At 42.8% G+C, this 14175-nt stretch overlaps 1 protein-coding gene across 1 annotated transcript in view; it reads left to right on the top strand.

Moving 5' to 3' along the window:
* The window catches only part of AOAH (acyloxyacyl hydrolase), a 94584-nt gene that overhangs the window by 61777 nt on the left and 18632 nt on the right, over positions 1 to 14175 (top strand). Inside the window, exons 14-17 of the mRNA XM_028751318.2 lie at positions 2299 to 2381; positions 5562 to 5598; positions 7385 to 7459; positions 12098 to 12270. Of these exons, the coding sequence (XP_028607151.2) occupies positions 2299 to 2381; positions 5562 to 5598; positions 7385 to 7459; positions 12098 to 12270 (368 nt within the window). The remainder of the gene's footprint in view (positions 1 to 2298; positions 2382 to 5561; positions 5599 to 7384; positions 7460 to 12097; positions 12271 to 14175) is intronic.

Genomic DNA, 14175 nt, shown 5'->3' with positions numbered 1-14175 from the left:
GGGCTGTCAGATATAAGAAACTATTTAGAAGATGATCCAGACTTCTTAGTGATGCAAAGCTTTTACAGTTTGGACTTCACAATTTCACCCTCATTTTGGCCTCAATGTGAAATAGCAGTGACATTGCTTAGTCTGGGTTTGCCTGACTGCTTGGAGAAATCATCAGTGGAGTAAACCAGTGCTTTTAAGCTTTTCTGTTCCTTGAAAAATGCATCTTGAAAATTATTTCCTTTCTGTCTCTCTTGATTCTTTATCTAGATTTTTTTAAAGCCTCCTTACCCCTAAAAGTTCAGGGTAGAAAACGACACTGAAGTAGAATCCAGTGTAGCACTAAAGTAATCATTCTCTCAGCATAAGGATTTCTGCTTGCACAAGGGAATGTTATATCCCTCTCCTCTCTTATGCACCCCCTAAATATGTTCTGGGGTTCTCCCAACCCTCTGGAGCAGATTTGGGGAGGGTGTGTGTGCACACAGGAAGTGGAGGGAGGAAATTCCTGTTGTGCAAGCAGAGATCCTTTTGCCGATGAGGCTCATAGGTAAAATACTGCCCACAGCATCTAAAAATTAATGAATTTATCACCTTTAAAATATTAGTAACTGTAAAATAACCCCCTAGTAATTCCCTGCTCACTTGTGCCCACTAAATGCTTATATACAATTTCTGGAAGATATTCAGGTTTCTCCTCCATCAATGGGAACAAGCCATCTGTTCTTTCTGGATCCTTATTGCCTTATCTCACAATTAATAATGCCCAAAGGGAGATATAAGGGACGCGGGTGGTGCTGTGGGTAAAAGCCTCAGCGCCTAGGGCTTGCCGATCGAAAGGTCGGCGGTTCGAATCCCCACGGCAGGGTGCGCTCCCGCTGCTCGGTCCCAGCGCCTGCCAACCTAGCAGTTCGAAAGCACCCCCGGGTGCAAGTAGATAAATAGGGACCGCTTACTGGCGGGAAGGTAAACGGCGTTTCCGTGTGCTGCGCTGGCTCGCCAGATGCAGCTTGTCACGCTGGCCACGTGACCCGGAAGTGTATCCGGACAGCGCTGGCCCCCGGCCTCTTGAGTGAGATGGGCGCACAACCCTAGAGTCTCTCAAGACTGGCCTGTACGGGCAGGGGTACCTTTACCTTTATCTTTAAAGGGAGATATAAGCAAACAAGCCTAGTGCATTTATTGACCCTCCCCAATAAGGATAAGTGAAGGTCCAGCCTGCAGCAGTAGTTGCTGTCTTGTCCGTGGTCCCTGCTCATGGTTCATTTCAGGTGATGTGTTGAGAACCAGAGTGATGCAGAAGCTAGATTGTTTTGTGTACTGCGCCCAAACCCTGGCTGTGCTGGACAAACCATTGTACAGCTCTTCCGATGGAAGCAGTAGACTTGGTTTATATCCTTCCGCTAATAGCATCCTTTTCCTCCAAACATCCCTTTGTAAGCCTTGGATAACAATGGAATCGTGAAGTTGCTCCATGAAGTTTCCAGAAACATCAAATGTACAAACACGGCACCCTTGATTGTAAGTTGTAGACGTAAATAACTTGTGGTTCTAACATTTATAAATACGGTGTGTCACTATGCTCTTTGCCATGCAGATGGAGTGCAGGTGAGATTGCAACAAAGATAAAGCAGCTGGTAGATGCAGTGTGGAACCACAACTGAAACTTGGCTTTCACTTCATTGCGCTAGTGCAGCATCTCAGCAGTGTTAAAGGCCTTTGGGCTAGGAGCCCCCGATATAATCAACAACAGATCTTTTCAGGGAGATCCCATCTAGCTCTTTTGCTTTGGAGCCAAACACACATTTGGAATGAGCAATCACTCCAGTAAATAACATCCAGGTCACAGGCCTTGTGCCTTTTTTGTTTGCTAACAGCGCTGACTAAGGAATTTGTTCTCTTCAGGAGATGTTACAAAAGTACTGCAACACCGAATAATCATCTTTGGCTGCCTTGCTTCCCAGTGTAGACTGATCAGAGCTATCTCCCAAAACTTGACCCCCACCCCGACTTAGGTAAGAAAACGTAACTCCCCCTCTTAAAGGGACATGAACATGTGATCAATCCAGGTATTTCAGCTCAGCTCTGAAACTCATAGATTGGCCACTGGACAAGTCATTCTCATGCCATCTAACCCATCTCACAGTGTTGCCATGAGGCTAAAATCAAGACCATGAAAGTCATGAAAGCTCCTCTCCCCAAATAAGTGACCTGAAAGTCCTCTGCACTGTATCTTTGCAATTCTTGATCTGTTATTTTATTTGCATGCCATGCCTTCACTAAACCAGAGTTCTGTTATCTTTGTTTCAGAGGCTGGACAGAGTCGCTGTACCTATATTTACGAAAAAGAAACCGCTGCAACCATCGAGATTACCAGAACATTTCCCAAAATGGTACCTTGTTTGGTCTTCACCCACACATTCATTCACCATAAGTAGAAGCTGTTGAACAGCAAGGCTGGGGGAAGGGGACCATTTTGAATGCAGATTGAGGATACAAACCTCATCCTTCTTGTTTCTAGAGAAGGCACATAGAGCACTGCATGCAGAAGGCTAAGGCCCAGGTTTAATTCTTGTCATCTCCAGGTAGGGCTGGGAAAGACCTCTGTCTGAAACCTTGAAGAGTCACTGCAACTCATATAAAGACAATACTGAGCTAGACTGAATCACTGGCTCAATCTAAGAAGGTATCCTATATTCCTATGACTGGTTGGCTGACTGGCTGGCTAACTATTAGCAAGCACACAAATACGTAGGAGTCAGGATTAAAAACAACAACAACATATTGCCTAGAATCAGCATTCAAATATATCACTGGACATAGTGGTAACAGACACTGGTAAAAGGTAAAGGGTAAAGGGACCCCTGACCATTAGGTCCAGTCGTGGCTGACTCTGGGGTTGCGGCGCTCATCTCGCTTTATTGGCCAAGGGAGCCGGCGTACAGCTTCCAGGTCATGTGGCCAGCATGACTAAGCCGCTTCTGGCGAACCAGAGCAGCGCACGGAAATGCTGTTTACCTTCCTGCCGGAGTGGTACCTATTTATCTACTCGCACTTTGATGTGCTTTTGAACTGCTAAATTGGCAGGAGCAGGGACTGAGCAACGGGAGCTCACCCCATCATGGGGATTTGAACCGCCGACCTTCTGATTAGCAAGTCCTAGGCTCTGTGGTTTAACCCACAGCGCCACCTGCGTCCTAACAGACACTGGTACTCATACTAAAACATTGCCATTGAAGTTTGCTGGACACACCAGCATCTTCTTCAGCAACATAAAGTGGGTGCGTTTTCTTCTCATTCTTCCAAATATAGATGCACTGGCTGGGACAGATTTTTCTTGTAATTAATTCATGCCGCTTGATAGTTCAGGAAACAAGGTATAACGCCTCAGACAGGCAGCCTTCTGCTTATTGAAAACGCTGTACCCTGGATACATATGGCTTGAGCTGCAAATAACCACATATAAGCTCCAAGAATGATCAGCTAGTCTTCACTGATAGAAAGCCTGTCCTCCGCCTGATTATTTTCAGCTCATTCCAGGGTACTCGGGGACAGGGTGCCTTCAGCTGTTCATGTATTCCTAGCATGTGTGATTGATGGGGAGCCGCTTCCTGAATTCATTTCCCCACATCTCAGGATCAGGTTTCTCACCTGTACTTTTATCACATTCTGTGATGATGTGTTTTGTCTTGGATCCGAATAATGTAACTGTTAATGAATGTTCTGGCCCATTGAACATTAGGAAGGCAGATATTTCACAGCAGCCATTGAGTACCATTGGAAGCAGGAAAACGTTGTCTTAATCTCGGCTGCCTTGGGGAATCCTAGTTCACCTGGAGTTTCTTTGCAACTTTAAATTGTTTTTTTTAAAAGATATTTATTCAAATTTTACAAAAAAGAAAACATAAGTTTACAAAATAGAGAAAATTATAACAGCAATTAACAAACTAAAATTATAACAACAGTTAACAAACTAAGAAAAAACACACATAGAAAAAAGAATAAAAAGGGTACAAAATGCAAAAAAGAACAGACAATTGAAAAAGAAATTTAAAAAGAAAAAATATCCATTTTTCAATATCTTTGGACTCATTTACTTGTTTCCTTGACCTCCTCTCACCTCCCCTTTTTGTATTCCCATTCACAAAGACATTTCAGCAAATCCTTACCCTCTTTCAACCATCTTTACTCTATATCTTAACCTATTATAACTGTATATTTTTATTCATTATCAATCCATATTTGCATATTCTTGTTAATCTTAATACCAATACCACTTATTTTCAATCCAACATCATTTTAACATTCATTAATTTTACAGTATTTCTGCAAATAGTCTTTAAATTTCTTCCAGTCTTCTTATACCTTCTTTATGGTTTGGCATAAAGCTGGGACTGAACAACAGGAGCTCACCCCGTCGCGGGGATTCGAACTGCTGACCTTCTGATCAGCAAGCCCAAGGCTCAGTGGTTTAGACCACAGCGCCACCGGCGTCCCTAGCAGTTCGAAAGCATGTCAAAAGTGCAAGTAGATAAATAGGTACTGCTCTGGCGGGAAGGTAAACGGTGTTTCTGTGCGCTGCTCTGGTTCGCCAGAAGCAGCTTAGTCATGCTGGCCACATGACCCGGAAGCTGTCTGTGGACAAAAATCGGCTCCCTCGGCCAGTAAAGTGAGATGAGTGCTGCAACCCCAGAGTCGTTCGCGACTGGACTTAACTGTCAGGGGTCCCTTTTTCTTTATGGTTTGGAGGAGCAAAAAGTTCATTCAACAATAAGATAAGGTTCACAGCCAGACTGTTCTAGCATACAAGTCTAACGGTATCTTTTCTCATTCCCTGCCAAGCGTCTGTCTGTCTGGCTACCTCCCAATCCGTTCATCCATGACTGACTTGCAAACGTTCAAGGCCTTCTAGGGCAATTGGCATTAATCATGTTTGCCATGGCTTTTCAGCAAAATAATTGGCTGCAGGTAGCAAAATACATTTGAAGGTGCAAAAATGTGCCTTGAGAATAGGTGGTGGACAACTTGGGGCTTTTGTTTCCAAAAGCTGATAATCAGGGAATGCTTATTACGGTCAGTGTGATACAGGGCGAGAGATTGTAATGGAAAGGGGTAGATTCTACCCTGTATCTTCAGGTTACGGTGAACTGAGGCACCATAGTTTCTCCCAACTGATTCCCTCAGGTCCTTTCCTGTCTGCCATAGTCAGCAGTACTTTGGGTTTGCTCCATAACAGCTGGGGAGAGATGGGTCACGTGACCTGGGGAGGGGGTAAGGAAAGGAGAAAGTGCCGCCTTACCTCTTGCCTGCCTGGTTGATGTGAAGCTGCTGGGAGGGATATCTGGGTTGCTGCCTGAGAAGCCTAGTAGGTTATGGGAAGCTGACTTGCTTCAGTTGGGAAATAGGAGGTCCAGCTTTCCAGCTGGACATGATCCCCCAAAGTTAATCACAATTCACTCAATTCTCACCAATTTCAAGCGGGCCTTATTTCATCAGATGTTTCATGCCATTTACAAGTCTTCTTACTTAATCTGTGTTAAATTCTCTTTTATTCATTGCCTTTGATCATCTAGGTGGCTCTTCGCAAAACGTCCTAGAGCTTGTCAAGAGGTAAATAGTTAATGGGGGAGTTGAGCTATTTGATCCATAGTTGAAATAGCTAGCTGCAGGACAATGCAAGGCCCCAGCTACGCCACCATCGCTTTGCTACTTGAAAGTCCAAATGCACTATGCAAACATTCAGAGGCTGAGATTCCATTTGGCTAACATGACAATAGTTGTTGCTTGATGTATCCTCCATGAATTTGTCCAAACCTTTTCATAGTTGATGTTTCAATGTCTAATATGTTAAATCCATCCAAACCAGTGGTTTTCGTCTCTGAAGTAGCTTGAGAGTTCCTTTGCCTAAATCTATTTGGGGAAGGGCTATAGCTCAGTGGTTGACCAACTGCTTGAACCAAGGTTCAATCCCTGCCATCTCCAGGTTAGTCTGAGAAAAGCTGCAGCTTGAATCCCTGGAGTACCACACAGTTGAAAATACTGAATTAGATGGCAGCGGTGCCAACTTGAATAAAATATTGGGGGGGGGGGCAGGTAAGCCCCACCCCACACAATCGATCACATGACATGGTGCACACATTTTAATAATAATAATAATTATAATACAGTGGTACCTCGGGTTAAGTACCTAATTCGTTCTGGAGGTCCGTTCTTAACCTGAAACTGTTCTTAACCTGAAGCACCACTTTAGCTAATGAGGCCTCCCACTGCTGCCGCGCCGCCGGAGCACGATTTCTGTTCTCATCCTGAAGCAAAGTTCTTAACCCAAGGTACTATTTCTGGGTTAGTGGAGTCTGTAACCTGAAGCGTATGTAACCTGAGGTACCACTGTAATAATAATTTATTTATACCCTGCCCATCTGGCTGGGCTTCCCCATCCACTCTGGGTGGCTTCCAACAAAATATTAAAAGACAGTAATGCATCAAACATTAAAAGTTTCCCTAAACAGGGCTGCCTTCAGATGTCTTCTAAAAGTCTGGTAGTTCTCTTTGACATCTGGTGGGAGAGCGTTCCACAGGGCGAGTGCCACCACCGAGAAAACTCTCTGCCTAGTTCCCTGTAACTTGGCTTCTCGCAGTGAGGTAACCGCCAGAAGGCCCTCGGCGCTGGACCTAAGTGTCTGGGCAGAATGATGGGTTATGACGATAATGCCCATCAACTTTGGAGGCCCTGGGCCCCACAAATACTTTATTGGGGGACAAAGACCCCTTGGCCCCTAGGAGTTGGCTCCTATAACTGGTGGTACCAGGTCCCTATTGGCAAAGCTGTGTATATGTCATAGCATATGTCATAGTAAACATGCACATAGTAAGTACATGCTTACTATGAGAAGCTGCTGTGTTAAAGAAAAACTAAGTGTCCCTCCCATGGCACACTGGGTGAGTGCGTCTGGCTGTTAACTGGAAGGTTGGTGGTTCGAGGCCACCCAGGGATGGCTGTGGGCCTTGCAGGTGGTTGGAGTAGAAATCCCTCAGGATTCCTTCCAACTCTACAGTTCTTTGATTCTATTATTCTCATTGTCATCACCAGTTGTCATTGATTATATTGATGAGCAGCGTGATCTTAAAGCCTCATCTACTTGCTGTAAACCCTTATAAAATTATATTGCATTAGTAAGTTCTGTGTAATAGGAACATACTGTATGTTGTTATAGAGGGAAAGAGAGGGTTATATCTAAGTCATACTCAGAGTAAACCTACTTAAATCAGTGGACCTAAGTTAGACATGCCCATTTATTTCATTGGATCTGCTCTGAGTTAGATACAACCCAGAGAGAATTGTTCATGCTGTGAGTAGAATTTTAAGACTGAGTTTTCGTTTATCTTTTATTTCCAGCTTGGCAAGGAGTCAACAGTTTGACAAGCCTGCAATAGTTATCTTTTCAATGATTGGAAATGACGTCTGCAATGGGTAAGGTTTTAAGAAAATATAACGTTGGGTATATCTCCATTACACTTAAACTAATTTAATAGTCATTCCCCCTTCCCAGAGAACTCCGGAAATTATAGTTCTCTAAACAAGAATATTGAGGTTTCTCAGGGGAGGGGGGAATGTACAGCGGTACCTTGGTTTAAGAACAGCTTAGTTTATGAACAACTTGCATTAAGAACGCTGCAAACCCAGAAGTAGGTGTTTTGGTTTGTGAATTTTGCCTTGGAATAAGAACATGTTTCGCTTCCTGTTGAGTGTGTTCCATTTGTAAATTGAGTCCCTCACTGCTATGTGAAAGCATGCCTTGGTTTAAGAACACTTTGGTTTAAGACTGGACTTCTGTAACGAATTAAGTTCGTAAACCAAGGTACCACTGCATGTAAAAAGCATGATAGTTAAACAGGTGTAAAAACCAATATATGCAGGGCACATTTTAATTATCATTTGTGTAACATCCTTGGTAGAATTATCTGGATCTTGTTGGTGTGGGGGGACACAAGCGCTCATGTGTACATTCTGGTATATTTAAATTGTTCATGCATGTATGCATTCTACTGTTTTTATAACTAAATTGTTTACTTCTGCAGAGAGAGAGAAGGTGGAGAGATGGGGAGGGATAGTTTATGACTATTTTTTCAGGATGTTTCCTGGCTATGGCATTTCAGTCATTTTGTTCTGCTGAAATACCGCTACTACTTTTTGTTAGAGAAATTACTCTAACGAACAAAACATCAAACTAAAGTAGTACTAAAGACAGTCATAAACAGAAATAGTAAAGCTACAAGATAATAAAATAATAATTGTAATAATCATAAAAAGCTTTAGAAAGAATGAGTGGCGTAAAATATATTCTATAGTGGAATACAAGCTTAATATTTGTATCCAGATACACCAAATATTCATGAATGTTGCCAAATAAACTCATATTTAGTGGGAATGTGCCAACCATGAGATTGTTTGGTTATATAAATTACAGGTAGCCCCCAAGTGGAAGCAATTTAATAGTAGTAGTAGTAGTAGTTGTTGTCTTTGTCCATGGAGTTTTCTTGGCAAGGATACTGGAGTGGCTTGCCGGTTCCTCCTCCAGGTGGATCACGTTTGGTCAAAACTCTCCACTATGACCTGTTCATCTTGTGTGCCCTGCTCAGCGTAGTTCATAGCTTCTCTGAGTTCTTCAAGCCCCTTCGCCACGGCAAGGCAGTGATCCATGAAGGGGCAGTAGTAGTAGTAGTAGTGAGGTATTAGTTACCATTAGTAGTAGTAGTAGTGAGGTATTAGTTACCATAATAGAAGATTTACATTGTGCAGTGCTTTGCTACTATGTCAAAAGTTCAATATTGTGAGTCTAAATAACTAGTCAGTAATGCTTGACATTGGCTGAGCTGCAGTGTACTTCCATGGTATCGTGAATGGAAATAAACGAAGGAAAAATAATACGAAATACCAAGCTCTCGAGTTCACTATACAAAACTTAGAATGGAGTATCTAATCCTGTTGTTTTTCTTTCACCCTCACTTGGGAATATTGACATTTAAATAAATGGGCTGTGTTGATGCTATATTGTCCATTTGCACCATTAATGTGACAAGAGGAGTTTTGGTTTTGTTTCTTTTCAGACAGAAGTGCCTACCTTACCCTCTCCCTGCAGTATCTCACAAATGTTGCTCCAGCAAGTTGTGCCATTAATTCTTTCTTGCTTTGTCTTTCTGTTTGTCTGTTTTTTATTATTCTTCCATTTGGATGGTTTTAGTATGCTGTTAGTGCCTAGGTTTTTGAAACTGCACGAGATTCCACAAGAATCCCAGACCTTTCTATCAGAAAGAGAATGCATCTTATTCTGCAAAAGAATGAAACATTAATGTTTGCCCTTGTTCAAGTCTAGCTGTGGTCTCAAGGGAAGCTGTTGGCTGGTTCCTGTTACTTTTCATGATGATAACTTCCTTTAAAAAGGCACTGGGATAAATCTGTTGGGGAAATAGTACTGGGAAAAGAGGGGGCAGGGGCATGCAATGAAATATTTGATCTGTAAAAGTCCACTAGAATGTGTACAGCACTTTCCCCTAAACCCACCCTTGGCTTTCGCACCATCAAAATCTTTGCCAACTCACAAAACAGAGATGTGGGGTTTTTGGATATCAAACTATACATTCATCGTCCAGGAATTAATATGCAGATATAGTGAAACAGAAGCATTCATAACAGATACCGCGGTGGTTGCTGTTTTTTTTCCTTTAAAAATGGCGGTTGTTTTAATTAACAAGTGACAGTATTTCACTCTCCTATTAAACTGGTATTTAGAGCCATGTTGATTGGAATAATGCACCCCTATCTAATTCAGGTCTCTGTTTCTAGCTGAAGTAAGTGCTGTAGCTCCTGTGCTGCAGAATCACACCTCAGCCAAAGCACAGTTAACTGCCAATATTTCATGCCAAGGTGGCAAGTGAGAGATTGAGAATACAGGCATTTGTAAGTGACAGAGATAATGAAATTGGCGAATCATGTGCTTTCCCAGCAGAACCCAAACTGCAATGTCCAAATGAGGAGGATGTACAAAAATATCGACAGATGGTGCATATCTCACAGCCTACCAAGGCACGAATGTAGGACAGCGAAATAATAATAAAAAAGAAACATGAAAAAAAAATGAATTCACAGTGGGGTTCTGGGGTTTTTTTGAGAGAGAAGGGAAGCAAGCAAAATTGTTAGATTTGCTGTTTTTCCACTAACTGATCATCTCTGCCGCTTTCTTTTCCCATTGCTGTATTTTATCTGTGACATAAAGGCATGATAACAAGAAGGAAACAAGAGCTGACTGATTGGGGCCAGAGGCAATCTGTGCTTTGAAATGAGGGACAACTGAAAGAAATAACAGAAAAAAAGATTAAACTCCCTTAATGGTAAATCAGCCATGATAAAGGCTTCTCTGCCCAAGCTCCCCAGTTCTGAAAATGCTTGATCTTCTAAGGGCTTCTGTTAACTGCTGTGAGACAGTGTGCGTCTACAGATGGAGACACATGTCAATATTTAACTTTTAATCTTTCAGAACCATTGCTTCTTAACAAGGATACATCCCAGCTTTGTTGGGACACATGAGGCACATCCGGCACTAAACTCTTGAAATTCTGCATAGAATAACAGGGTCGGAGTGGCCCCAATTAACCATCTAGTCCCAGCTTGCACAGCTTGATGATCCATCGTTTCTCGTAGCTTGCCAGCCGCTTATGGCAGCCGCTGGGGTTCAGTAACCCTCCTAGTCTTGACAAATGCCTGGAACTGCAAGAATGGGGAGGACCAAGCAGCTGACTCACAAGTCGTGCAAGCTGATCTAGCCCATGTTTAACCCCTCCAGTAACACATCCAAACAGATCACCCTGAAGGAATGGGTTTCCCAAACCCAAAACTGACTGTGCAGGCAGTTTGAAATGGGCACCAAAATCCCTATTTTTCCTTAGCTAAAATCCATTAACTTGAGCTCTGAGTCAATGTATAAACAAAAACCCGGCTGTATAAACAAGTGCTCAGAGCCCTCTCCTTTATCAGTTTGTGACCTTGGCTGTTCCAAGTGGAGTAGGGATGACATGCCAGGGCTTATCTGACATGCTGATGCACAGACCTAGTCCGGGAACAGCGCCAGAGTGTGTTCTTGGAGATGGTGACCTCTTGCTCCAAGATAAGAGTAGGAACAGGAATATCCTTTTATGGTCAGAAGTACAGGAAGGAATACCCTTTTATGTTGAAGAATATCGGAGCAGGAACATCTGTGATGTCAACCTGCGTGTATAGGCTGGCGTGGTTGGATTCCTGGGGAAGGAGGGAGAGGGCAGCAAGAATACTCATCGCAAAGTACTGGAAGACACAAGATCTACCCACCTTGGAAGAATGGCAGGTGAAGGTGATAGACTACATGGGATTGGCAGAGATGACGAGCAGAATCCGAAACCAGGGAAGAGAAACAGCGGAAGAAGACTGGAAAAAGTTTAAGGACTATTTAAAGAAATACTGTAAAATTAATGACTGTTAAAATGACGTTGGATTAGAAATATGTGGTTATTAGCGGCAATGGATAAGTTAAAAAGAAGAAGAAAGATCAAAATTAAGTTAAAAATAAGGGAAGGATTTGCTGAATAATTAATTAGAAAGTGGAATACAGAAAGGGGAGGTAAGAGGAAGTCAGGAAAGTAAGTTATAAGAAAATAAGAGTTGAAATTATATTTGTTTTTTATATTTTTTTGTTTGTTATTTTCAGTGTACTGTTTTGTTTTGTTTTTGTTGTTATAAATTTTTTTTGAAACTTTAATAAAAAATTTATTAAAAAAAAAGGGAGAGGGTGCCTGGAGGTTATATATACTACATGAAATTTCTCATTTCTTTGGACTTGCTGTGGACACACCACACAGGTGCCTTTCTGCTGTTCCAGAGAGTAGAAATAAAGAACTCTTTCTCTGAACCAACCCTCGGTGTCATTTGACTTCCTTCCTCCTGTCTGGGAGCAACGCAGACCCAATCGGTGAACTCCAATAAGGCTACAACCCAAAGCGTAGCCAAACAGGAGACCATTTAGCCGTTTTGCTCTTGCTGTTCCTTGCCTAAGCACCGTGTGGTCTTTTTCTCTCTTAGGTATCCTGACACTGTTGAACACATGACACGGCCCGAGCAGATGCGCGCCAGTGTTATGCAGGCTCTGCAACATCTCAACGGCCTCCTTCCCAAAGGGAGCCATGTGCTTTTAACCGGTTTGGTAGACGGCCGCTTTCTGTGGGATAACTTGCACAATCGATTCTACCCTCTTGGTAAATACGCCAACTTTCTTTCTTAGATGTGATGGCGCTGCGGAGGTGCTATGAAATGGCAGAGCTGGGATTCTGTGTGCCAATTTGTTCACCACGTGGCTCTTCTGGGACCCTCAGATTTGTGCAAGTTGCAAAATTTGCAACTCCTCCTCCTTTCAGTGAAAGCACATTGTCCAGCTTTATACTAGATAGTGGGCATACCATACTTAAGATATATACAGTGGTACCTCGTAAGACGAATGCCTCGCAAGACAAAAAACTCGCTAGACGAAAGGGTTTTTTGAGCTGCTTCGCAAGATGATTTTCCCTATGGGCTTGCTTTGCAAGACGGGAACGTCTTGCAAGTTTGTTTCCTTTTTCTTAACACCGTTAATACAGTTGCGACTTGACTTCGAGGAGCAACTCATAGAACGCGGTGTGGTAGCCTTTTTTGAGGTTTTTAAAGACTTTGGTGATTTTTGAAGCTTTTCCAAAACTTTCCCGACACCGTGCTTCGCAAGACAAAAAAAATTGCAAGACGACAAAACTCGCGGAACGAATTAATTTCGTCTTGCGAGGCACCACTGTAAAGGACAACTTGGTTTGGGCTTTGGTGATTACGGTTTTTGTGGTCATAGCTGAAAATTCCACCAGTGCCTTCTTTGGCAAAAAATAAATAAATCTCCCCGTTCTTTTGTATTATTTCTTTCTAAACTTTAAATGTTTTACAAATGTCTCTTTTCCCAATTGTGTCAAAGGCAGACTGCCTGCCTGATAGGATTTAGCGCTTCCAGCTGGGTGCCGTGAATTCAGTGGGACTTATTCCCTGGTAAGGGCATGTAGGAGTTCAGCTTAAGATACTGTAATTCATTATCTTGATCCGAGAAGGAGAAAAAACTACGAGACAAATGATCAAATATGAACATTTCTTAATATAGAGCATGTTATGGGAAGCCTGATGTGAGTTTCACAATACTTGAATTTAGGTCACCTGGACAGAAGAAGTATATGTTTCTTTCTGTGACAGAATGCATTATTTCCACCTTTAAAGCCCAACCTATGCGAGGTATAAAAAAGCCATGGATGCACACAGTCGTCTTTAATCTTCCTCCTTGATGTGAAAAAGCTAGATTGGTTTTGGAGAGTGAAAGGCTTGTTAATGGGTATCAGTCACTCAACCCTGGGATTTGAACTGAATATTATGTGACTCTGATCTCTTGTTAGCTTAATTGGCTGAGAATAGAGGTGGAAAAGGTGTATATGCAGAAGAAAGAAGACTGTGTGTGTGTGTGTGTGTGTGTGTGTGTGTGTGTGTGTGTAATGTGACTTGAGACACAGATGTGAAGGGGCAGCAATAAAGCCTATGGTAGGCTATATAGCAGGCATAGGCAAACTCGACCCTCCAGGTGTTTTGAGACTACAATTCCCATCATCCCTGACCACTGGTTCTGCTAGCTAGGGATCATGGGAGTTGTAGTCCCAAAACATCTGGAAGGCTGAGTTTGCCTATGCCTGCTATATAAAGGTAAAGGGACCCCTGACCATTAGGTCCAGTCGTGGCCAACCCTGGGGTTGTGGCGCTCATCTTGCTTTATTGGCTGAGGGAGCTGGCGTACAACTTCTGGGTCATGTGGCCAGCATGACTAAGCCACTTCTGGTGAACCAGAGCAGCGCACGGAAACGCCGTTTACCTTCCTGCCGGAGTGGTACCTATTTATCTACGTGCTTTTGAACTGCTAGGTTGGCAGGAGCAGGGACCAAGCAATGGGAACACACCCTGTCGCAGGGATTTGAACCGCCGACCTTCTGATCGGCAAGTCCTAGACTCTGTGGTTTAACCCACAGCAACACCCACATCCCTGATGCCCGCTATATAGTGTATTGCAAATACATTGTGTGAATCAGCCTGAGGGAGTTTATTTGCAG

This window comes from Podarcis muralis, chromosome 12, assembly GCF_964188315.1.
Source record: "Podarcis muralis chromosome 12, rPodMur119.hap1.1, whole genome shotgun sequence".
In the NCBI taxonomy this organism is placed as follows: Eukaryota; Metazoa; Chordata; class Lepidosauria; order Squamata; family Lacertidae; genus Podarcis; species Podarcis muralis.
Note: the sequence above shows the minus strand (reverse complement) of the source record. Positions and strands in the feature narration are given on the sequence as shown.